The sequence below is a fragment of the Lotus japonicus genome, chromosome 1, assembly GCF_012489685.1.
Source record: "Lotus japonicus ecotype B-129 chromosome 1, LjGifu_v1.2".
NCBI classification, from domain to species: domain Eukaryota; kingdom Viridiplantae; phylum Streptophyta; class Magnoliopsida; order Fabales; family Fabaceae; genus Lotus; species Lotus japonicus.
The window spans coordinates 135,875,127-135,900,303 of record NC_080041.1 but is presented as its reverse complement, the minus strand read 5'-3'; the positions used below and the strand labels follow the sequence as shown (position 1 = coordinate 135,900,303).

Here is a 25,177-nt window from a genome sequence, read left to right as displayed (position 1 = left end):
GAGGACGCGACCAAGAAGGAGGAGTGGAGCGTGGCGGTGGCTAGCAGAGGAGCGCGGTGGAGGCGATTTAGAAGGAAGGAAGGAGGTGGTGAAGTCATCGTCGGCGCCGCCGTGCCCAACAAATCGCACCACCACCACAGCTCTGCTACGTTTCTCTGTTTCAAAGCCTCTATCCCATAATCTTCTTCCTCTCTCAAAGCTTCAATCTGGGTTTTTTTTTCCTCTGTAGCATTACAAGGTAGGGGAAAGGGACACAAGGGGTTTTGGGTTTAACTGAATTTTGATTAGGAGAAAGTGGAGGAGGAAGGTTCCAGATTGATTAGGTTTTTTATATTAGATTTTGTTAGGTTAGGTTTTTTTATATGAGGAGAAGAGGGTATTTTATTAGATTAGGTTTTTTTAATTAGATTTAGGTTTTTATTAAGTTTTTATTTTTTATTTATGCTTTAATATATGAGTTGGATTTTAAAAAATTAAGTTTTAGAATTTTTTCAATTAAAAAAAAAATTGAAATGCCACGTGGAAAAGCTGAGTAGGCTAAAATTGAAGCCACTTCAGCATCAGACACACTTTGTTCTTAATTGAATTAAAAAAAATTCCAAGGGACCCAATTGGAAGCAAAAATTTTCCAGGCCCTAGATTTGATTCTCTTTACAATTCTAGGGACATTCTGATGTATTAAGCCAAAACTTAATTAAATCTTTTGCTGACACTTATGACTTTACCATTATTACAAAAAATTTCTTTGAATACGGATTAGATTGTCATCTAAATATATCCTTGCCTATTTAACACCTTAAAAAGAGGTGCTGTAAAAAAAATCCTTAGTATATTCTGACTACTAAAAAATGGTTTAAATCCAGAAGAAATCGAGATTCGAGATTAGAAGCTTACCCAATTTAAATACTCTTTCAATAATTTTCATGTCATATGGATGGTCGTGCGTTTATATAACACATCTCTAAATATCTCTCCTAAAAAACACAGACAACTAGGAGAAAAGTCTCCCAATACGCTGACTAGGAGGAAAGTTAACCATTTTTTCTAGCAATGATATTCTTCCACACATCATCTTACAATACTTCTTATTCTAAGATAGGAAAATGCTCTGGGGCACGACCTTGGGGCTCGTGCACCACGCACGAAGCATTTTTTGGCGGTTAGAAACCGCCAGAAACCGTAGCTTTTCTTTTTATTTTGACAGTTGTAATTTTGTGGCGGTTTTGAACAAAACCGCCAGAAATAGTAGGTTTGCTTTTTTTTTTGGCAGTTGTAATTTTGTGGCGGTTTAAAACCGCCACAAAATTACTCTCGTGCATTCTTCGTACGTGCCCTCTCGTACTATATAGCATTGCTCTTCTAAGATATCTACAAAATTTTCCATTACTTTATAAATAAGGTATTAAATAAAAATAAATGTAATCAATATCTTTAAAATATATAATTCATTTCATATAAATTTCTATTGATTAATTTTATACATTCTTTTTATACATATTATTTTTCTATTATCCAATTACATTACAGTGACACGTGGATTGACAAGGAATATCATAGACAAGTTGTTATATTAATAAATATTAAGAAAGTAAGTGATTAAGTTATTTTTATTTTTATTTTTGTGAGCCTATGGTATCCACCACTTATTAATAATTAATTTTTTGTCACCGGTGCTCGCACTAAGTGATCAATGACATACTATAATATGCGCTCCATTTTCATGGGTGAGAATCGAATCCATGACTTATTGGTTAATGGACGAAATAAGCTAACCGCTACACTACCTTGTGGTTGATTAAGTTTTAAAAGTTTTGTATTTTAATTAACACACTTATCGGAAAAATTATTTAATCAACCCCTGTAAGAAATACATGAGGGTGATAATGTTGAAATACTCAAGAGCAGCAAGAGCAGCAGGCTGAGCATGGCGTAACCACACCTCCCCACCAATTGAGTGCACATTTTAATTACTTTCTGATGCATCCTTTTCTTTCAATAAAAAAATACTACTAACAAGCAAAAGAAGGGATATATACTGTAGTGAAGGAAAGGAAGCAATAAAGTAAGAGAATAGAAGGTATAGAGTGTGAAATGGAAGTAAGTATTAATGGCAAAGAGTATGGTGGCAGATGCACATTGAAGAATTGCAATTAAAGAGGGATTGTTTTTAGTTGGGTAGGTTTGAAAGCTTTCAATATGCTTTCAACTAATTTCTCTCTTCCCTTACCTCATAAATTTTATCTCCTTCATTGCTTCAACTTTTGTGCATTCTTGAAATATTTGAAATGAAAATTAAAGCTTCATCATCATGTATGTACCATTAATATACATGAATCAAATGCAAGAAGCAATCATGATTTTGATGCTGAAGGTCCAACAGGGTCTCTGAGCAGCTACCAGCTTAATTAACCCCAACCACCACCCTCTCCTCACCATTAATACTTAGAGAGAGAGATTTTAACTTGCCTCACTAAGTCCTTTTCCAACTTCCTTTAACTTAGGTGGTGTTAGTGTTTAGGTATGGTAAATGGAAATGTTTCATGAAACTGAGATTTACTTCATGCTGTTTGCATTGCTAGTAATGGTTCTCTAGCTCTTGTTTTTTCTTTTACCTATTTTCTTATCTTGGTGCTGAAAAGAGAAATGGGCACTCTTGGGATGAAGAGATCCAAGTTTTCCTGCTCCTCTTCTCTTAATCACCACCATCTTCTCCTTCTTCTTTTGGGTTTCTTGTTCTCTCTCCTTCAAACGGTTGCAGTTGAATCCACCACCCTAAACTTCACAAGGTACAGGCAAGTCAGTAGCCTCAGACTCCAGAGAATTCAGAAGCACTTGGACAAGATTAACAAGACCCCTGTCCTCACCATACAGGTAATAATATATTCATAAATGTTTTGATCATCCTAACCGACCAACACAGTTTTCACTCAGTTGTGAAACCTCTGAGGCCATCCAGGATGATATTAGGCCTTATAGTTATTCGAACCCGGCCAAAATAATATGTATGTATATTAATGCTACAATATATATACCTGAAAATGTTGTTTTTCCTTTGTTCAGAGTCCAGACGGTGATCTCATAGACTGTGTTGACAAAAGAAAGCAACCAGCTCTAGATCACCCCCTTCTAAAAAATCACAAGATCCAGGTAAACACCTGATTCTATGCTTGGTTTCACGATTTGAGCAAAATCCAATATACATTTACTTAAAAACTTATGAGACTCGTAGCTTCTAATGAGAAGTGATTATAGAGTTTTTCACACTTTATTTGATATATATATATATATATATATATATAGTTTGATTTGATTAGGATTAAATTAGTTTTGTTTGATTAAATGTAACAGAAGATGCCAACGGAGATGCCAAGGGGGATGAATATTAATGTGAATGGGATGAAGGATAGTGTGAGTGGCGGCGCGTGGCAAACATGGCACCAAAATGGGACACGTTGTCCTAAGGGAACTGTTCCGGTGCGGCGGAGCACAGTGCATGATGTGCTGAGAGCAAAGTCTTTGTATAAGTTTGGGAAGAAACAGCGACGGTTATCACCTCTCTCCCGCCGCGTCGACGCTCCCGATGTTGTCAGTGGCAATGGCCATGAGGTGAGTGCGTGGATTCCTGTCCCTTTCAGTCGCCACCATCATTTTCATTGTTTTAGAAGTCACTCTTTTCAACTCTACCATCATTGTCTTTAATTTGCTTAAAGCTTTTTCAAAAGGAACATTTCCATCTATGGTCTCTACTCAATTAGCTTATGAGTGTCACTGTCCATATCACATTTATCTAACAACTAGATGATTCTTAATATGTAGATATCAAATTTAGTTTAAGAATCAAATCTATGGTCTATGATCTATGATCCTTAATCTGCCTCAATATTTGTGTCATGGATTATAATGTGAATATAATTTATGTAGACATGAACTAAACAGCCAATGAATATAATAGCACAAGAAAATGCACACTTAAAACCACAAGTCTCAGTACAATTAGTAGATAGTCGAGTTCTTTAAACATTTAGTTAATGATTAGAGCCCTAAGGTGATTGTGGAGATATCTTGGTAAAAAAAAGAATGTACACTTAAATTACTAATGCATGTATTTCAATGCACAAACATGCATTTTGTGAATTTTAGTTGCACTTGCAAGTAGCTGATAAATATAACTAAGTATATTGTAAATCTGAAAGGAGACATAACAAGATTGTAGTTTCTCCTTGTAATACGGTGATTTTACTCAATATTTACTTGAATTTTTACATTTATTTCCAATGTCCAGCAACTAACATGCATGAATTTAAGAGCTGACAGTGCAATTGTTACCATTCATGTAATGATTTTGACCAGGATCCGGGTCCCGCTAACAATTTACACTCTTCTCGTTTAATAATGATGCAAAGATTCGTTTTTCAATTTTTTTTATTTTCTAAGTACTGTAGTAAATAAATATTGAGTGCTGGGGCTTCCGAATATATTAATTACAACATAAATATATGAGATCACCCCATCTACCTCCCTTGGCTACACTCTTCTTCTTTGACATTTTTTTATGTTATCTTTTTTACATAGCAATCAATTGCAATAGTCAATTTGTAGTAATAATAATCTATTTTGTGTAGTATTTTTAATTGATTAAGATAAGGTAACTTAATTTTGTGTATGTGTGTAGCATGCAATTGCGTACACAGGATCACCAGAAGAAGTGTATGGGGCAAAGGCGACAATAAACGTGTGGGATCCATCAATCGAAGTGGTCAACGAGTTCAGCCTCTCACAAATTTGGATTCTTTCTGGATCCTTTGATGGCTCTGATCTCAATAGCATTGAAGCTGGATGGCAGGTATATATAATATATTCCTAACTTCATATATTCTTCCATTTTCTTATTCAATTGGCAATTTGTAATTAATATATTTTGGTCGATTGCTTTAAGCAACCCAACATTGATGAATTGAGGAGATTGTATTATTACAACATTTCGTACAATGCATTCAATGTGGAGTTATAAAGAAACTATATAGTAACTTTATGAATTTTTGGTCAAATGATCAATTAAATAGTCTCTGAAGCTTTGATTATTCTACTAGTCAGGTCAGTCCGGAGCTTTATGGTGACAGCAAGCCCAGATTATTCACTTATTGGACGGTCAGCATTCATTCATATTTCTAAATTTTATCACTTGATCGGTTAAATTGGGAACTCGTCAAGTGATCGGTTCATTTGAATGAAATGGTTTAATTGTGGGTGATATTGCAGAGTGACTCATATCAAGCAACAGGATGCTACAACCTTCTCTGTGCTGGTTTTGTGCAAACAAATAACAGGATAGCAATTGGAGCTGCCATTTCTCCTATCTCTTCTTATGATGCCAGCCAATTCGACATTACCATCCTCATTTGGAAGGTTAACAATTTCATTTCTTCATCATATGTACAATTTACTACATAAATATATATAATTTGAAGTTGTTTAACTTACCTCAAGTGATTGAACATATATTATTATCTAGGACCCCAAGATAGGGAATTGGTGGATGAGTTTTGGTGACGGCGCATTGGTAGGGTATTGGCCGACAGAGTTGTTCACACACTTAGCCACCCACGCCACCATGGTGGAGTGGGGTGGCGAGGTAGTGAACACGCATGTCACCGGCCAACACACCTCCACCCAAATGGGCTCAGGCCACTTCGCCGATGATGGCTTTGGAAAAGCAAGTTACTTCCGGAACCTTGAGATCGTAGACACAGATAATAGTCTCAGCTCTGTGAACAACATCTTAACCTTAGCTGAGAACACAAACTGTTACAACATCAAAAGCTCCAGCAACAACAAATGGGGCACGTATTTCTACTATGGTGGTCCTGGCAACAATCCTCAATGCCCATGATGATGATTTAGTCATATTCCAGCGTTTATATATATAGTATAATTTCGAATTAGTGTCTTGTTGCATTCTTTGCTTAATTGTACGTAAATATAGAATTATTATTGGGCCATTTCCATTCTTGTTTCTGCCACTTCCACTATTTTGTTTGTTTCCTCTGGGAAGAAGGAAAATTTGTTGTAGTACTATAAGCAACTAAGAAATCTGTCTATTTGTGTGAATGCACAAACAAGACTGGAAATGGAGAAGTATTACTTTGAAATTTGAAATGTCATGCTTAATATTTCTGATATATTATTGTGTTAAAGTAGGTAGTGAATGCGTGAAGATAATTTCTTTTACACATCTCTATAACATACAGAAAGACGATAAATTCAATACCTGCAAAAGCTCCTACATCCCTTTCTCCGCTTATAAACCAAACAAAGTTGAGTGGTAACAACTTCAAATTCCTTCAAAATAGAAGTTCATTTGGTTGCAACCGAAGCAAATTCACATGCCATAAATTGTTTTTTCACAGTAACAGAAAGTATCATTGATGTAGAAAGACATGATAGTTACTAACAACCGTTAAACTGCACCCTAGAATTTACTTACCAGCACATAAACTGATATTCTTCATATGTTACCATGAATAAGACTGACAATGTTCAACAGTTCATAGTAAAGAAAACTAACAGAAGACCAGCCATAATACATTACTAATAACATGACTAATTGCGAAATGACGCTGACATCTGATCAATCCATCATCCTTCTTATATCTCTTTAAGTACTACACGTTAACTTCCCCCAAGCAGTCCTAGCCTTTGAATTGATAATATACAAAATGGCATTGTAGCATAAACAAGGATTCATTTCATATTTCTTAATGTTAATTCACTTATCCCATTCCAAGTCGAAAACTGGTTTGTCCACCTTCGACTGAAGGCCAACTGTCCCTCCGGGCAGACTGGACTGCTGATTAGTTAAACGGTCCCAGCCCATGATGTGTGGCAATGCAAACTGCATCAAAAAGCAAATTGACAAATGCCAAAACTCTTAACAAGGAGCAAAAATATACTAAAAGCATGCAAAACAAAAACAGAAGATTTGGCTATGCATGGTTGTATCGAAAGCAACTTATAAAAACCAGCAGTGCTAGGAACTGGATTCTAAACCAACAAATAAAGAAACTTTACATGAATGGTTCAAGCTTCCCACACATTAAAACTTAACAGCTATTTTGAGCATAGAATCAAAAAGGAAAAAATGGACTGGCTAGTTTGATTGTAAAACCAGACAACTAGACAGGTGGTCAGCAGCTCACAAAACTGGGTAAGCAAGCAACCAGAAGATAACAGTCCAAATCAGTGCCAAACCAGGGGTGAACCAGTTTGAGCCTTTTATAAAGCAATTACTTTAATCAAAGTAATATTTCCAGCCATTTGCAGGGCCCCCACATATGAAGCTTATAAGCAAGACATGAATTGACTTGCCCTCTCTTAACTTTTATATATGTTGTACATCTGGATGTTTCACCCACTGTCCAAAGAAGGACTATGAAGCATTAGGCAGCATAATGGTTATCCTCTCTTTGCTTGACTCCATGCGATATTCATAGGATGATTATCAGCTAGCCTCTTACTATTGGTATTTTATCTTTTACAACATGTCAAGTGAGAGGGCTACTGCCACATGTGGTGGTCCAGTCCAAGGGAAAGAGACTCTTTAAGCATGTGGTCTAGGGTTTGATCATTGAATTTGTGTGTATGGAAAAACATTGTTGGGAGGGGTCTCTGTTATGGAACCCGATCCTACCCTTGGAGATTAGTCTCTTTTATATGAGAGTGAGACAAGTAAACCTTGACCGTCAGATCTTATCATAAATTTTCAACATGAAGTCATAACTTTTTAAGGGTCATGTGACCAATAAATAACTTGTAACTTCGACTACCCATATATAGTTATATGGTCAAGATTTGTCCATCCCACTCTCATATAAAAGAATCTGTCTCTCTTGACTCATCCACCCCCCCCCCCTGCCCTCTAACAACAGTTCAATCATTTTAACTGTTGTTGGACTTATAATGAGTGCAGTTTTCAAAGTTAATTTTGAATTCTACCTATCTCCAATAAATTATGCACGAGTTCAACATTGAAACTTGTAAGTATGAGAATCTTTTCACATTAAACAACATAATAATCAATGAACTATGTTTCAATCATCACCTGAAAACAAAACAGTGGTCTGCCAACATCATCAAATATTCAAATGTGCAATACCAGTTCAAGAATGTTAATAAAAATATTCTACAAGGCACTGTGCAATTCTGAATTCTGGATCAGAAAGCTGCTAAACTTAATGCTCCAGAAATTTTGAATCAGAGATTCAAAAAGATATTAGATTTCTTCATTCTTATTTCGTACATTTTGAAAGAAGAAACTAAGCAGCCCATAACTAGTGAAAGACATAGAGGAAATTGACCAAATTAAAAGTTATTTATGAGAAGCTAAGCAGAAAAAGACATACACTGCAAGCCGTCTTCATCACAGCAAACTCAGCAGTAGTGACAGGCACGTTGAAGTTTTCTTTGGCATTTAACAGGTTATTGACAACAGCTGCCAAAGAAGGTGGCACAATCAGATAGAATAAAGAGAACACTGAAACATGGAGTAAATAAAAGGAGAAAAACTAACAACACAAAATCTTACTCAAAGACACAAAGTAACCGCTACTGTTTGCATGAGGCTTAATTGATAAACTCTTCCTTACTTGACCAGCATTACTGCAGCATAAGGTGCTTACTAAGTCATCTCATTAATAGGTTAATAATAGTGCTTGTCTTTACAATTCAATCCCACCGGTGTTGTTTCATAAGATAAATAATCGGCCATAAAAACTAATCCAAAGAGTCATGAAACCAACCTTGATGACATTGAGGGGTCATGGAAGAATTCACAAGAATCTTGGGGACCCATGGCTATCAAAGAACCAACTTCAGTTGCTGAGAGAGCAAATTTCTACAAAAAGGCAATTAAGAGAGATAATGGAACATCAAAAAGATTCTCTGTCTGTTTCTCTTACAAGTATTAGATAGAAGTATAGAACATTATAGACAATATATTGAGATAGGGTATGAAAGATCTTATTTACGCATATCTTATAGCATTAGCACTTAAGCAAATTGTTTGGTTGAACTTGTGACCTACCTATAGCTTAAAAGAGCTTATTTATTTTCATAAGTTTTTCATATTAGCTTATGATTAAGCACTTCTTCTACCTACTTATAAGTTATGTTGGGCTTATTTCGATAAGCATCTTCTTAAATAAGCTTATAGATAGGCGCTTATGTGATAGGTGCTACTGCCATAACTGTTAAAGAAATGCTCGATCATATGCCGTTTTCTACTTCAAAATAAGAAATGCTTGGAAATATGCCACAACCTAGATACTTCCTAACCATGCAAAAGGTGTGCTTAAGCCACAGAAAGAAAGTATAAACAGAATTCAAAGAGAAATATAATGTGAGAAAAGCATAAAAAGAAAATTACCTGTCTCTTCTCCCAGTCATATTTGCGCTCCCCGATAGCAGGCGTGAAAACCATCATTATGGAACCGCGACGCTCAACCACAAGAGCCCCAGACTATTATGCATGACAAATTGAATTGATAAATCACTAAAACATTAAGCAAAAGAGTTGTATTTACAAAAAAAGGAAAAGGGGGAGCTTAGCTTACATCCAACTTAGTAAAAGTTGGAAGAACAGGAGACAATGACATAGCAGCTTTGCCCTTGTAAACATAATAAGGAGCAAATACGCGATCCGTAGTGTATCCTGCAAGTGTTGTTGTTCACATCATATAATCATAGTTGAGCAAAACAATCAACAAAATTATCACTATTTTTGTAAGGAATTAAAGTGAATAAATGCCTTTAGCAACATAGGTTTCTCTAGCAGCAGTAGAAAAGTCTCTAACTTGAGGGTTCCTAGATGATGATAACACTTCCATTTCCAATACCCAATTCCTGTTTCACAAAAAGGAATTTGCGTGCAGAAATTTAGCGAGAGAAAGTAAAAATTGTAGGTTTGTAACAGTAAGCGATTGTAGAGCATTTGAGAGTGGAAGCAAACATGGTGTGTTACCTGGAAGTGGAAGGAAGAACGCGCAAAAGCTTCAACATTTTCGGAATTTGGTGTCTCAGACGAGAGAGTGAGAGAGAGAGAAAGGGAAGAAGAAGTAGAAAAGGAGAAAGGGGTTTATGGTTTTGACTGTGTTTGAATTGAAATGGATTCTGATTTCTCAATCCTCAAATTTGGGTTTGGTTTGGTTGGCCCAACTCAAATTGATTTTATAAATTTTTAATAATACTTCATCCGGTCCTATTTATAAGTATGAAACAGAAGAAAAATTTTGGTCCTTTTTATAAGAACCAAATGAAAGTTTGAACTATATTAATTAATTTTCTGTCCTTATTAATTCTAACTTGTAAAATGTGTCTCATTAATTATTCTCTCTTTCCCACTTTCCAACACTAATAACAAAGGGTAATTTTGGAAGTTTATTTTAATTTAAAACAAATTTAATGTATTTTATCTAGTTTAACTACATTTCTTAAACTATGTGAATTTTTTTTGTTGCTTATAAATAAGACCGGAGAGAGTACATGATATTGACAAAACAAACAATGATAATATTGTTACAATGATAATATTGTTTTATAAGGACAACACTAGTGGTTTGATCCACTTATAACACATGATATTGTCGATTTGTCGCCCACAACATGCTCACTCACTATTCAAAAACCAAAATTGAAAAAAGCATCAAAACAAACAAGCCCTTAAGCATATTTGGGACTCATATGACTTGGAGTCTAGGGCTCGTGTTTCTGACTCAATAGATAGAGTGTGGCTTGCTTTAAAGGGTTTGGACCAAGTTAGGGTTTGGGCGTTTGGCCATCACCACTTGACCACCACTTTTTGAGACTTTACCTATATAGAGAGTATTTTCTTTGTATTTTCCTTAACATTGATTCATTTTGTGAGTGAAAACTTGGCGAGAGATGAGTTTTCTCTATGACACTAGCTATTAAAATTTATCAAGTGAACATTTCGCTCATAACATTTCATCGGTTCAGCTCATCATTCTTCACCACAATGAATGTGGCGCCTACAATCTCCCTCTCTCCCGTTGGTGACGGTCTAGGTGATTGGATCATTATCATGCTTACCATAGATTAAACAATTTCACTATAGCTTACCATAGAACACTCCTCTAACCCATTCCTTTATAATGTAAATTTCTGAACTGACGAATCAATTGAATCACAAATACACTAAAAAAATCCAAATGTGCTGCATAAAACAATCACAACTACATTGATATTTGATTCAACATAATTTTTAAATTTTCATTCTTCTTGAGAGGGGAATATTAAACCAACTATCATAAAAAAAACTTTTAAAAAGTGTTTAACTCAGGTCTGGTTAGTAGTTGGTTCAAAAGCGACAAATGCTTCACTGTGTATCTGACGATAGAAGACAGAAAGGGAAGGTGCTTCATCTGCAACTTTCATCGGAAAATTTATCATTGCACCGCCGTGGAGACTGGTCGCCGCCGCCGCCGCCGTACAGATCTCCGAGGCAAAGCAAAGAGCAGTAGAAGAAACAACAGACAATGATGCGATTCAAAGAGGTTCTATCTTCTATCTCTCTCATTATTACTATAAATGTATATAATCCCAGATGGTTCACCGTTCATTCATGAATCTTACACTTCATTCACTGATTTTGAAACAGGAAAAAGAAGCAAAGAAGGAAGCTTTTAGAAAATATCTGGAATCAAGTGGAGCTGTTGATGCTCTCACCAAAGGTTAATTTCTTTTATTTTCTCCATTTATTGCTGAAATCTTCATTTAATCATTCAATTTCAATCATTTGAACTTCAAAGTCTTTGCTTTTTGCAGTTCTTGTTGCTTTATATGAGCAAAATGACAAACCTTCTTCTGCACTTGAGTGAGTATTTTCAATATTGAGCTTCATTTTCATTGAGGGTTCATTCAGTTTAGATTATTTTATTCTATTTTTGTTTTGTTATTTTGGCAGGTTCATTCAACAGAAATTGAGCTGTCCTTCCATCTCAGAGTATGAAAAATTGCAAGCTGAATTCTCTGATCTGCAAATTAGATATAATGAGCTTCTTGCTGCACATCACACCACTTGCAAAGAGGTGCCTTTTCTATCATTATCTGCAATATATTCATTGAACTCTCCTGTTGTTTTGCTTGCTTCATGTTAAGAGCCTTTCTTTACTTTAACAATGTATTGCATAATGCTCTTGAGTCAGTTTGTGTATTTTGTCGTGAACCAACTATTCTAAAAGCTTAAACTGTTGAGTGAAGACACATAGATGGTTTGGGCTTCAAGTGTGGACAATGCACATGTTTTGTGCTGAAATTTAACTTTTTTAATTAGAATAATGGGGGTGCAGAGCTGATACCATGTCATGAACTAACTATCGCAAACAATTGTTTGGAATAGTTGATTCAGGATATGTTTGTAGTTGAAATGCAGCCTATGATACAAACTGATACGACATATAAGTTTGTCATCTTGTAAGTTCCAAACATTTGGGAGTTTATAAAAATCATATTTACCAGGATGAAATGATTATGGATGTGGCATATCTGCTGCAACTTTAAGCTAATGTATACCTGCAAACGGCTGCTCATAATGTGCTGCGGTTGTAAGAACCAGGATAATTGGGATTCAAGATGGCGGGGGAAATTGATGTGCTTACTGTGTATGGAGCCTGAGATTAAAGTGGGATCCCTTGATTAGCAACAACTATATGGACTTGAAATGTTGGTTGTGATGGATCAATGTATTGTGTGGTTAGGGAACTACACCATATTTAGGGGGACATCGGAAGGTAATGGAGAAAACAAAGATTTTTTTTGAAAGCAAAAGGAGAATTATATATATAGCAAAAGATGATGTACACCAAAAAGCTAAACAAAGCTCACTATACCCATCCCCCAAAAAATAACCAATAAAACCCAAAAGATCCTAAGCCAACAAGGGTAGACAAAAACACCAAAAAGAGCCCCGGGCAAGCCAACAAGCACCCTCTAATCACCACTAACTAAACCCACGAGAGCTAATATTAGCTGCTATACCTTGAAGAGCCTCCTCATCAGAGCAAGAATAAGACAATCCTAATCGAACCCCTAAGGCCAACGCCGCTCTCGCCCGCGTCATAACACCCGCAGGACCCTTGAGCCTCTGAGAATCAAAGACCACCAGTTGATTCTCTGAAGGATCCAAAACACCCTCCCTCGAGCTTGGGGCCAAATCCAAGGACGAGCTAGCTCCTTTCAAAGGTCTCCCTCGGGGGCGAGAAACATTCTCTAAAGGACAACAACCTTTAGAAGTCCCTTCCCCAGGGTACAAAGATATGGGGGAAATCAGGAATGAAAAAGATATATGAACCATGAAATTTAGCTTCACAGCTAACTTTACCTGCATAGAAAAGGAGGTTGGAGATTGATCTAAAGAGAGAAGAAAACAGGACATCAGCCAAACATTAACTCTCCCTGATAATTTTAATACAAGAAGCATATTTGCATATATTTTCTGTTGCGGATCAAGTTAACATTCAAAAGGATTGGAGAAATGTTGAAGGATAATCACTGTCTGTTCCCATACATACCACTGAAACAAATGGAAATGATTCTCCAAACTCTTGCCTGTCATGAGATGTATTTTTGAAATATGTTAACTTTCTAAATTCTAATTGGTGATTTGGTAATTTTGACCTTCAATATCTGTCATTCAAATATTTCATTGACTTCAGTTAGTTGCTTCACTATGTTCTGTACTGCTTGACAGTTGGAAGAAATGAAAAGCTCGCATGCCTTGGCAATGGCATCTTCCAAGGAAACAACTGATATTGAACCCCCTAAAGATGTGCTCTAAAGCTTCAAAGGTCCATAGAAGTGCATTTAACCTGGTTTGTAATTTTCGTGTGCTTTTTTTTTACTGATGATTGTAATATTTCTGTTCATTCATTGTTCCTTGTCTTTGGTGGTTCTGTAACTTGTAACCCCCCTAAGTTCTGATCTATATTTGTAGACCGGTGTTGATTTCTTATCAAGTTATTATGATATCCAAAAAAAAGTAACTATGCAGGCACGGTTAATTATGATAACCCACTACAAACTTGGTCGTGAGGCGACACCCTTCACTATCTCCACCACTACATGACACCCTTGATCTTCACCACTATCGTCACTCAATACCCTTCACCATCAGTTTCTTGACATCCTTAATTATCATACTCAGTTTGAGTTTACATACTAACGTGGGGGAAAATGTCATTACTCCTCTACTGAATTTTTGCTAAACTTAGCAGTAGGGTTTTTGAAAAAAGCTAAATTAGATATTGAAGCATGACACTTTTCAAGTAATGGTGGTCTAAGTGGTGGAGATGTAAAAGCAAGGGTCTAAGGGAGAAGAAAGGTGGAAGGAGGCAGTGCAAAACGAGTTTCAAGGAATTCAAAACAAAAAAATACTCCAAACTAATAGAATCAAGAAATAAAATAAAACCCCCCACTCAATGCTAAAGGATTTTAGAAGTTAATTTTCCGATGCACCAAAAAAAAAGGATTTTAGAAGCTCGCTATATGAATGGCTTTAGGATCCCTGTTCTTGTATTATTCAACTTTAGAGGGTCTGGAGATTAATTGGGTAATTGACTAATTGTGACTTGATTTGGGCCCTTGTCGTGCGTCTTGGTTTGTGGGTCTGCTGATGCTATTTGCTTGCTATGGATGTTGGAATTTTCTTGCTGCAGGCAACTACTTGGTGTATCATCTCTTGTAAGTCATAAGTGGTTTATATATGGTGCTGGCTACTATTACTGGTTAATTGGAATTGGGGTCACTCTTCCTTGTCTAGTGTATGGTATGGTTGCGGAATATGCTTGGGATGCTAAAGCTATTTTTCTCATTATGGTTTTGGTGATAACATGAGAGGAGGCTATCAGGAGGGTACTTGAGGCTACAGCATGAATTGGAGGCATGGTTTGGCAGCTGGGGCTGGGAGGGTTATTAGAATTTTTTGTAAGCTTCCTTGAAAATCTCCTCTTGACTTTTCAAAATTTGTACTCTTTTTCCTTGCTAGGTTTTCCTAAGGGGGGTTTTATCCTAGTAAGGTTTTAATGAGGCTTGTTTTGTTAAGTCTATTTTCAAGGAGGTATTAGGTGGGGTAGTTTCGTCTTGTTTAGGATCCTTGTTTTTTTGTACTTGCTAGCTCTTAGCTTTTCTATTCCTTACTCTTCTTTCTCTTTGTATTGGGTTGAAGTACCCCTTGTATTTCTATTCAATATAATTCTTATTGCCTATCAAAAAAAAAATTGCCCTAAAGTTATAATTCTAAGGGAATTTTGGACTTTCTTAAACCTTTTTTTTCCTAAAAAAAAACCCTATCTTGGCAGCAGTGACCTAGCGATGCGACGACTGGGATGAATTGCACCCTACATATGTCTCCATCGCGGGCAACCTCTGCTCCACCCCGCACCGATGATATTGTGCGCTAGTTTTTAATATTATTACCTCAATATAAAAACTAAAAACACATAATATGAGCAAAATATATCACTTAAGGAAACTTAAAATATGATGTGATTTATGAAAAAACTAGTACTTTTTACCCGTGCGATGCACGGGGTATTCATTTCGTTTTTGTGTGTATTTTTTTTTTAAATAATTGTGTTATTTTTGTTATGTTTATTGAAAGAAAAACTTAGGAATTAAAAGAAAAAAAATTGAAATATAAGCAAACATAAATTTGTAATTTTTCCCTTGATGAATGTGTTTGTTTTTATTTTGTAGAAACGTAATTATTTTGTTTATTTGTAGTTCTTGTCCTCTTTTTAGTCTGGGTTTTAATTAAAAATGTAATCTCCACTACGTTGCATAAGAAGTCTTTGTCTATGTAAAATATCATCATTCAAATATTCTCTTGTTTCTTTCCAAACAAATTCTTCCCTCCAGAGTTGATATGATAACAACAAAGTAGCAAATGTCTTCTAAGATCGTTTGTAGCAACCCAATGAAAAGCTTCTATTATTTCATCAATGTATTCTTTAACATCTTCGAGTAAACTCATCATATAGCACATGTCCTTAAATGTGTCATATGTAGCTTCATGTACTTCTCATATGTTTGGAAATGAATGAAGCCCCGTTGTAAAATTTAGCAATAACCTCAGATAATATTCACTTTTTATAACATGTAATTTTTCAAAAATTGTGTTATTTTTGTTATATTTAATAAAAGAAAGTTTATGAATTAAAAGAATAAAATTAAATTTAGATATAAGGAACCATAAATTAGAAAGTTTTTTTTTACCCTGAAAAAATTCTATTTGTAAACCATGAAAAATTAGGAAGCTTCATTTATACATGGAAACTGCCCAATATAAAGTGGAATGAAAACAAAGAGGAAATCATTACGAAATCAAATAGCAAGTTATAACACATTTAGACATTTTAAGCTAATACATTATTTAGTATCTAATTCTGCTTTTTTTTATTTGTCTATCTATACTCAACGTTCCAATGCATTATTGCATATGCCATATTTTTTTGGTACATCGAAAAGATAAATTGCACCTGCTAGGAATCGATCCCTGGACCTTCCCTACCAAACTCATATGTGTTTTAGCTCCTTTCACTTGAGCTGTCCTACGGGGTGCATATGTCACTTTTAATTAGGCAATTCTGTTTTAATTAGTCATAGATTGCATTTATCAATTCCTTGTTTCATGCGTTACACTTCATCTGATAGTTAATGGCATTCATATATAATCTTTTAGAAGCCTTTTTATTTGCCTATCTATACTTAACGTTCCAATGCATTATTGCATATGTCACGTTTAATTAGTCATAGATTGCATTTATCAATTCCGTGTAGCTGTTACACTTCATCTGATAGTTAATGGCACTCATATATAATCTTTTAGAATCTTAATTATTATTTCAGCTACTCAAACAAAAGTTGAATAAGTTCCAGTTCCACAGATACATGAGTGCTTTGTTGGAAATTCAGTTGCTGCTCTCAAGGGCTTGGGAGGTTTCTATTACTCATGTTCCTCAAGAGGGCAATGAACCGACGGATTGTCTAGCGGGATTGGGAGCATCTCTGCAATGTCCATTTACTGAGCTTGTTGTTCCCCCTAGGGTGGTGTTGCATCTCCTGTCTTTGGACAGGGAAGAGCATTAATTTCTTTGTTTAGTTTTCCTATGTACAAAAAAAACAAAATTTGAATAAGCATATTGGTATTTAACAACTGACTTTCAGTTTTAATTTTAATTTCATTTTAAATTCAAATTTCAACTATTAGCAGTTTTAAATTGCATTTATATAAGCTTCATAATTTCACAATTTAGTAGAAGGAATTTAGAAAGGTGCACTGTCGGCTTTTAAATGCATTGGTGAGGAAAAAACATGGGGAAGAAAGAAGTTTAAACAGATTGGAAAAAAAATAAAAGGAAAACCTATCAAAGGTAAGTCCTAAGTCATGCCTTAGAAGTTCGAAAGTTATCAGGTTCAATAAGCATATTGATTACACCACCCTTTCTTTAAGTTTAGCATGGTTCCTACGTGGGTTGTTGTTGAGTTTATGGGGTGGACCTAATGAAGGACAACAACAGAGTAAGATTAAAATCACATTGTTTTTATTTTCTAATTAGCAATCCCTTAATTATATCACATCCAATAGAAAAGAAGAAACATATGAAGGAATGACTCATGAATAATAATTATTCTACTAAGAAAATGTTTGGAAAAGAATCATGTGATCTTAATGGTGGTATGGTTCTTACAAATTTTACATAATGCCAATGATAATGCAGAAAAAGTCCAAAGAAGCAACAATGGTTTCATCAATTGCTGCGACATTTATCTGACAACAATCTGTAAGCACATAAAATTGGATTGGCAAGCAAAGATGTTCCTGAAACTACAATAGCAGCTCCCTTCAAAAATACCTACAAATATCAATGACATGTTTCACAATTTGCTGCAATTCATAATCAAAACTTACAATTACAGCCACTAAAAAGAAAATAGCTAAAGGTACATGTACATTTTTTTTGAAAAAATGAACTTATCACCACTAAAATTAAAGTCTTAACAAATTTAAGGGATGCTGTCCAAACATGTTATATTTATGAGAATTGCAGATAATTTCCTAGTGTCAATATGTCAGCAAAGGAGTCTAACCTTGGGACTTTAATATTATGATCTCTTTCAATAGGACAAACATGAGAAACGTTTCAAGCTTCAGCACCTCTTGAAAGTAAACATGGTTTCAGTTTCATAATTTTAGGGCTCCGATAAAGAGATGTGAACACAACACACTTCATCTATTGTCCTTCCAAGCCATTGTCTCATCAGGTTTATTATCACATTTCTTATAAACTGAATTGCTTTGTAAAGCAATCCAATCTTTCTCCCTATCCGTCTTTTTTTTCCAATCCTCCATTAATTTCATCACTGTGTGTTACTCTTGCACAAAATCACTGCTTAATCATTCCCATGTAGATCACATTTTATAAAAAAAAACACTACAGTCTGAAAGGGGTGAGACTGCAATTTAAGTTTGTTTATAGATCATAAAAAAAGAACATACTTGTAGCTTGGAAGCAGAAACCATCTTCACTCCTTCGTGTTTTTTTGGATATTCTTCACACTCTTCATCCGGTTATGAACTGCAACATTACATAGATCCATAAATCTAACAGAACAATCAAAGAAGAACAACAAAATTAAGAAAAATAAGGGGAAAAGAAGGGAATTTGATCATCATAAAAAAAGAATATACTTGTAGCTTGGGAGCAGCAACCATCTTCATTCCTTGGTGATTTTTGGATATTCTTCACACTCTTCATCCGGTTATGAACTGCAATATTACATAGATCCATAAACATAACAGAACAATCAAAGAAGAACAACAAAATTAAGAAGAAAAAAAAGAAGGGAAATTGATCATACCCTCTTTAGTTCAAATAGAGCGGAATCCAATTAGAGCTTGGTGTCTGTCAAGAAAGTGAAATCAGTGAGAAAAAGGAAAGGAAGAGAAGGTGCATTGCAGAATTAAAATTCAACATAATCCTTGAGAATGCAAAAGTGAGCCTATGTTAACCTAGCAGTTCATCCCCTTTCATACATGACATAATCTCAATCCCCTCAACTTCCTGGTTCTATAGCCTATGAAACTCAATGGAATTTTACTAATAGATGGTAGTAACACAAAAAATAATCAATGCAGGTCCAGATCCAATTGAGCAACAGAGGAGAAAGGCAACTTTTAGCAGTTAAATGCTTCAGAGCACAAATTAGAATTAAGCATTTAATATGACTACAAAAGAATTTCATTTGCAGAATAAAATTAGTTATACAAAATTAACCAAAAGGATGGCGGTATATGCCACATTAGTGTCATCAACCACTTCAGAATCCATGCACAAAAATGATTAAGGATATGCATGCATAAGATAAAATAGTGTGGTTAGTCCATGAGCATGAACATTTCCTAAAAAAGCAAGAGGGAAACTATCTTGTCTACATTGATAAGGCACAAATGGAAATGAAAAGAAGATGTTCATGACATCAGTGTCATTTTATACTAATTTTAAAGAGCACACTTTTTGTCCGTTTTCTTGGGGATGCACCTCTTATAAACTTTTCAACAATACCTGCTTTTCAACAATACCTACTAATTTTAAAGAGCACATTTTTTGTCCGTTTCACATTCATGTTGAATTGTGTATTAAATTACAAAGTTGCCCTCAAAGCTGCAGAAACTATGCTTATGTTATACTGAAGCACTTTTAATCTAGTGCCTAAACTTTTTCATTTACAAAATATATATATTAGATTACTGATCAGTATGGTCATAATCCAAATTTTAACTTCTTCCTAAATATAGATTAGACTACTAATTGTATAAGCTGAACATATTGCCTTGCTAAAGTTACGGATATACCATATATGTATATAGCCAAATATGGGACTACATATAGCTTTGTTGTTATGGAAAATATTGAATTAAACCTTTACAAACTTTTAACAATTAGTTAAATAGAGGATATGGATTCAATTATCAAAATGTACAGGTTTGGGAAGAAAATGATTCCAAAATTTATATAAGAAAAAACACATAATGGAACAACTTGTAAAACCTCAAAAGAAAAGTAAGAATTTAATCACCGGGTCTGGAAGTGGGAAACAACGGAGGGCGGATTGCAGGCGGGTAAAGGTTGAGGCTGAGGCCTTGCAATAGCATATCCATGTCTCTACCTACAAATTCTCCATCACTTATAACATGTTTGAATTCCCTTGATACCCACGCTCTTCTCTAACCAATGCCTTGAGCATGTTATAGCATGTTTGAATTCCCTTTATCCCAGTTTCTTATCTAACCAATGCCTTTAGCATGTCTAGCTGTGAAGAGTTTTCGATAAGCACCACCTGAATTTGGAAATGTGTTAGTAAAGATCTCAACCACTTGAAAAGTAAATTGTGAACATTTTTCAACTTCAATAGCTCTCAATCTTATTTTTTGAAATGGAGAAACATAACAAAGAGCAACACTTAAAGGAAAAGTAATACTAAAAAAATATAAATCCATTATTTAGCAACCAACCATCCTCCCATCAACAAACAAAATCAATTTAAGGGAGTAGCTACATGGGGGAATAAAACAATCGCTTACACCATAAATAAAAAGAAAAAATCATTTAGATCATTGTAGAATGCACCTGGGGAAGTCATGATTTATGATTTCTTTCAACTTGAAGAAGGAGAGTATAAACTAATCTCAGTCCCCATCTCATCATCTAAAAGCTTTAAATTGTGGAAAACTCCTAAACCTGAAATGGAAAAATAAACATGGCGATTACTTTTCGTTCCTCTCATCATTGTTATCATGAAACCTTTGGATTGACAGCTGCTTATTCACTTATAAGGTCTCCTTGAAATTTCAATCTAATTATCATCTTTGATCCTTCTTATCATCTAATTTAAATATATTGTGAAACGGTTAGAATCAAGTAGAGTTGGGATTTTACATCCTTCAAGTGGCTAAAAATAGATCCTTCCTTAAACAAAGGCACTTGCAGAATCTCAAACTGTAGAACATCAAAGGTTTCAATTGGATAACAAAATTGACAATGCATACATAAGCTTATGATTCAATAGAAAGAAAGGAAGATTACCCAAGGTTGTTCAAAGCCAGGGTAATAAAGATGGACCATTCTGATGAAAGTAATAGAAAACATGAAATTAATTAGTACAGTTGGTGAAATCAGAAACCTCAAAGTCTTCATCGTAATCACCAAAAGATGGAATTTGCGAGCAAAACCTTATGCAAGGAAAACATAATGTAAGGGTCTGAAATGGCATGTTAATGAAGCTCCTAACAGTAACAACACCTGTAGGGATTCGAAATCTATAAATGGAGTTAGAAAGCGAATGAAGATGCGAAATGGTGAATAATGGAAACCTTTTGAAAGGAAAAACAAAAATGAATTGACATAGAGCGGATATGAAAAAACCCCAATCTCAAAAAGAGGTAGGTAAGTGAAAAGAAAGAAACAGAGAAGAGAAAATCAGGTAGAAAAAGAAGATTAGAAACAATAAAAGAAAGGGGCACGGGGGAGAAGAATAGAAAATGGAGAAGGGAGGAGAAGATTGTTCATACTGGAAGAAAGAAAAGCATCAAGAAGCGTTACAAAATGAGAAACTCAGAAGAGCAAACGGTGGAAGAAAGATGAACAATAGATCTGAAGCGTTGCAACACTTATCAACGGCAAGATTTAATCTTTGTAGAATAATGTGCTTCTTTACTAAAATACCCATGTTAAAAATTAATTTGATGTGCAATGAATTGTTGAATGACTGGTTTACCCTCAAGACTGCAGAAACTTTGCTTTTATATAGATTATAGATAAACTTTTTTTGTTGACTAATCCTCTCATAATCAGCAGTCACAAGTGTTCGCATTAAACAATAAATGATTTACTTTGCTCCAAAATTTCAAATTACTACATATGAATGAATTGTTTGCATCTTTGCCCTGCATTTCTATCTATAATAATTTTCTTTTTTATGAGAACACTAGTATTTTTTACCCGTGCGATGCACGGGGGATATTCATTTTTGTTTGTCGTCTGTAATTTTTAAAAAACTTGTGTTAATTTTATTTTGTTTATTCAAATAATTATAAAAGGCACTATCAAGTGTGAGTAAGTCTAACATACAAATAAAATGACAATTTTGAGCTGTTTATAAGTAAGATGATTCATACACCTAATGTTTTAAGATTTTAGGTGAAAAATGAGGTGTTCAACACACTTGTGTTTACCCAATGTGATGATGTGATGATCCCTCATAGTTTTAAACATATTTTTTGCCCTAACTCCACCATGATATTAATGTTGTCAGCTCAAACAGTATTGTGTCCAATGAGAGTATTTGAAATCAACGAAAAAACATATGAATATTAAGTTGAGTAATATCTCATTTACGATATGAATATTTGATTATTGTCAAAATGAACCTCATCAATATTTGTATACCACAACAAAACACAACAATGTGAATCTCCTATGTAAAGGGTTTGGCACGAAGTAGATTTAAAAAAAAAAATGGGACATTTATAAGATATGAGGCAAATAGAGTAGGATATAAGTTACAAAGATAACCCTGTTATTAGATATTTATGACTCCATAATCATGATACTGTTTTGATCACACTAATTAAATTGAGGTGATTTACAACATAAAACCATCTTATTTTTCATGTTTTTATGTCTTTCATATAATTAATCCACTTAACGTTTGAAAATGTGAAGAGTATCAAAAAGAAAATGTGAAGTTTTTTTATAATATGCGAAGTGATTAACATTTAAGGAAAGAAACTGAGTCTCTAATGATAGCTCAAGTGGTAAGAGCTGAGGGGCATATGGGTATGGGAGAGGAAAGTCTAGAGATCAATCCCGAGAGGGTGTAATTTATCTTTCCGATGTACCAAAAAGAAAGGAAAGAATCCGAATAAAAAAGATTGGTGTACATAAAAACAATATAATCCACTATTGGACACCTACATTTGTGATGGTTTTAGAACACCGAAAAGTGTATAAAAGGTTCAGAATCCAAAAAGAACAAAAGCATATAATAATTGCAAAAAAAGAAAATTCATAGTGAAAACACATACAAATCAATGAACCAACAAATCTATGAAATCATATACGAAAACCGGCAAAAAAGTATGGACAAATAGGTATTTATACCTATAATTTAAGCTTTACAGAAGAATATTGAAGGTTTGAAAAAACTGAAGAATATTGAAGGTCTCTTCAAAGGTTCTTAGGACCCCTATGTGAATGCATTGATTTTTATATTTAAGTTTAGTGGATAGATTTGGAATGCAAAAGGACAATGAGATTGTTATGAAACGAACGGTCATGATTGCATATAGAAGAATAATTTGCATTTTTACCAAAATAATTATAGTCAAATTTTCAACGTAGTATAATAAATTTTTAAATTATTATTTTACCCTCAAGGTTGCGAAAACTTCTTCTTTACTATATCTAAAGAATGACCAAAATTCATTAAAAATTCAATTTAGATCTAATTAATATTAGTTAACGGGTAAAAAATTACTTAATTTGTTAATGTATCAAAACTATTTTGTAGATAAGTTTTTGACCCGTGTCTTTTTGTGTATTAGCATGAAATTTTTTAAAATTTATATTATTTTTGTTATGATTATTAAAATAGAGTTTCTAAATTAACATAATAAAATTAATTTTACTTAAGTATAAGAAAATATAAATTTGAATTTTTTTTAGTTTTGCGATAAATGCGTTTGACTTTTTTAAGAAGCGTAATGTTTATATTTCTTTGTGGTTGTTTTCTAAATATTGAATGATTTAATTTAGTTTTTATATAAATATTTAACATTTTTTTTTGTTTTGTGATGTCCTAACAAAACTTAACAACCTTCATGAGTTTTAGAATAGAAAAATCAAATGAACACTACATGTTCTCCAAAAATCATCAAATTTAAATTTATCATAAAGGTAGAAGAATTAAAAAAAATAAGAATAAAAAATGCTTGGAACTATTCTTAGAAATTGAACCCTTGTCTATTGTTGTTTTTCCTTCCAAAGTTCCAATGGGGTGCAGAGGAAAGAAGTCCAACACTTCTTATTTACTACATTGAATGTTATGATATGAGATCCTCGGTTGCAGCATCATATACCATTTGGCCATTATAGAGACTTGACATGGGTACAACCTTCTCAGCATGACTCATACAACTTACAGGTAGATGCACCACCGTGTCTGAGGTATACAATATGGGTCATTGAGGGCTGAGGGGACAACCTTTCGTGAAATTCTATGTTTTTTTAACAGGATGAACAAACAAAACCAAAAGAACTCATTATGGTTTTCTGTGGGTGCATAAATAAAGGAAATGATAAATGAAAAGAAGAACATATGTACCAAAACAAACAACATCCATTCAAGGGCTATAGCAAAATATCCAAAGAAAAATAAGTAGAAGTTGTTGTCATTAAAAAGATCAACCTTATAATTTTTCAATTGAGCAAAGAGAAGTGCCTGCTTTCATTAACACAATCTTCCTTAGGTTTTGAAATAGAACTTGGAAGATTGGATTGGTCAAAATAACTAACTTAAAAAAAAAAATCATTCCGATATAGAATGATTGTATCAGTCCAAAATAGTTAGAATATACACATTCAAAACATGATATTCATAACTGGAACCTATGAGCTAACAGACAAAAACAAAAACTGATGAGGTGATATTAAAAGTGCATATTTCATCATCATCATCCTTTTTGGCACATATTTGCTTGGTTTATAAACTTTAAAAAATAATATATCATGGAATTCTAAATGAGATAAACTTTTATAGCAACATAATGAGTTATGTTTATTATTATTATTATTATTATTATTATTATTATTATTATTATTATTCCATTTTTTAATTAAATTAAATATACTTGAACCAATATGTCAGTTTGTAAAAGTAACTTTTTTTTGGTAAAATAAATATCGATATAAATTATATGAAAAATGCATTAAAATAAATTAACATAAGTGCATCACCTGATGAGCTATCATGGTCTACATCTTCGTCTTCATCAGATAAAACATGATCGTGGTCGAAATTGTGTGAAGCTGCTTAGCAATTTATAAGG

At 34.1% G+C, this 25,177-nt stretch overlaps 3 protein-coding genes and 1 long non-coding RNA gene across 15 annotated transcripts; 2 read left to right on the top strand and 2 right to left on the bottom strand.

Moving 5' to 3' along the window:
• Positions 1 to 1,929: 1,929 nt before the first annotated feature.
• Positions 1,930 to 5,999, top strand: LOC130731333 (uncharacterized). Its single transcript, XM_057583594.1, has 7 exons — positions 1,930 to 2,871; positions 3,061 to 3,147; positions 3,349 to 3,606; positions 4,673 to 4,843; positions 5,095 to 5,148; positions 5,260 to 5,406; positions 5,513 to 5,999. Exons 1-7 carry the CDS (start codon positions 2,644 to 2,646, stop codon positions 5,888 to 5,890), a joined length of 1,323 nt encoding a protein of 440 aa, XP_057439577.1. The 5' UTR covers positions 1,930 to 2,643; the 3' UTR covers positions 5,891 to 5,999.
• A 445-nt stretch (positions 6,000 to 6,444) lies between these two features.
• LOC130731334 (single-stranded DNA-binding protein WHY2, mitochondrial) lies at positions 6,445 to 10,173 on the bottom strand. Its single transcript, XM_057583596.1, has 8 exons — positions 10,016 to 10,173; positions 9,803 to 9,897; positions 9,609 to 9,706; positions 9,422 to 9,514; positions 8,796 to 8,890; positions 8,582 to 8,655; positions 8,400 to 8,488; positions 6,445 to 6,892 (listed from the first exon to the last, which is right to left on the bottom strand). Exons 1-8 carry the CDS (start codon positions 10,051 to 10,053, stop codon positions 6,767 to 6,769), a joined length of 708 nt encoding a protein of 235 aa, XP_057439579.1. The 5' UTR covers positions 10,054 to 10,173; the 3' UTR covers positions 6,445 to 6,766.
• Positions 10,174 to 11,337: 1,164 nt separating this feature from the next.
• Positions 11,338 to 15,297, top strand: LOC130731335 (uncharacterized). Of its 2 annotated transcripts, XM_057583598.1 has the most exons (6): positions 11,338 to 11,567; positions 11,672 to 11,744; positions 11,839 to 11,887; positions 11,978 to 12,101; positions 13,763 to 13,883; positions 14,727 to 15,297. In XM_057583598.1, exons 1-5 carry the CDS (start codon positions 11,550 to 11,552, stop codon positions 13,847 to 13,849), a joined length of 351 nt encoding a protein of 116 aa, XP_057439581.1. In that variant the 5' UTR covers positions 11,338 to 11,549; the 3' UTR covers positions 13,850 to 13,883; positions 14,727 to 15,297. The 2 variants fall into 2 exon arrangements, with proteins under 2 accessions (XP_057439581.1, XP_057439580.1); XM_057583597.1 differs by lacking the exon at positions 14,727 to 15,297 and having other exon boundaries at positions 11,343 to 11,567; positions 13,763 to 14,021.
• Positions 15,298 to 16,830: 1,533 nt separating this feature from the next.
• On the bottom strand, positions 16,831 to 21,730 carry LOC130731331 (uncharacterized). 11 transcript variants are annotated; one of them, XR_009016641.1, is made up of 9 exons: positions 21,641 to 21,727; positions 21,302 to 21,388; positions 21,156 to 21,195; positions 20,700 to 20,810; positions 20,149 to 20,409; positions 18,931 to 18,974; positions 18,761 to 18,838; positions 18,569 to 18,647; positions 17,672 to 17,924 (listed from the first exon to the last, which is right to left on the bottom strand). It is a non-coding gene; the product is annotated as an uncharacterized LOC130731331 (long non-coding RNA). The 11 variants fall into 11 exon arrangements; XR_009016640.1 differs by adding an exon at positions 16,831 to 17,175 and having other exon boundaries at positions 17,760 to 17,924; positions 21,156 to 21,726; XR_009016642.1 differs by having other exon boundaries at positions 21,156 to 21,388.
• Between the last annotated feature and the right edge of the window lie 3,447 nt (positions 21,731 to 25,177).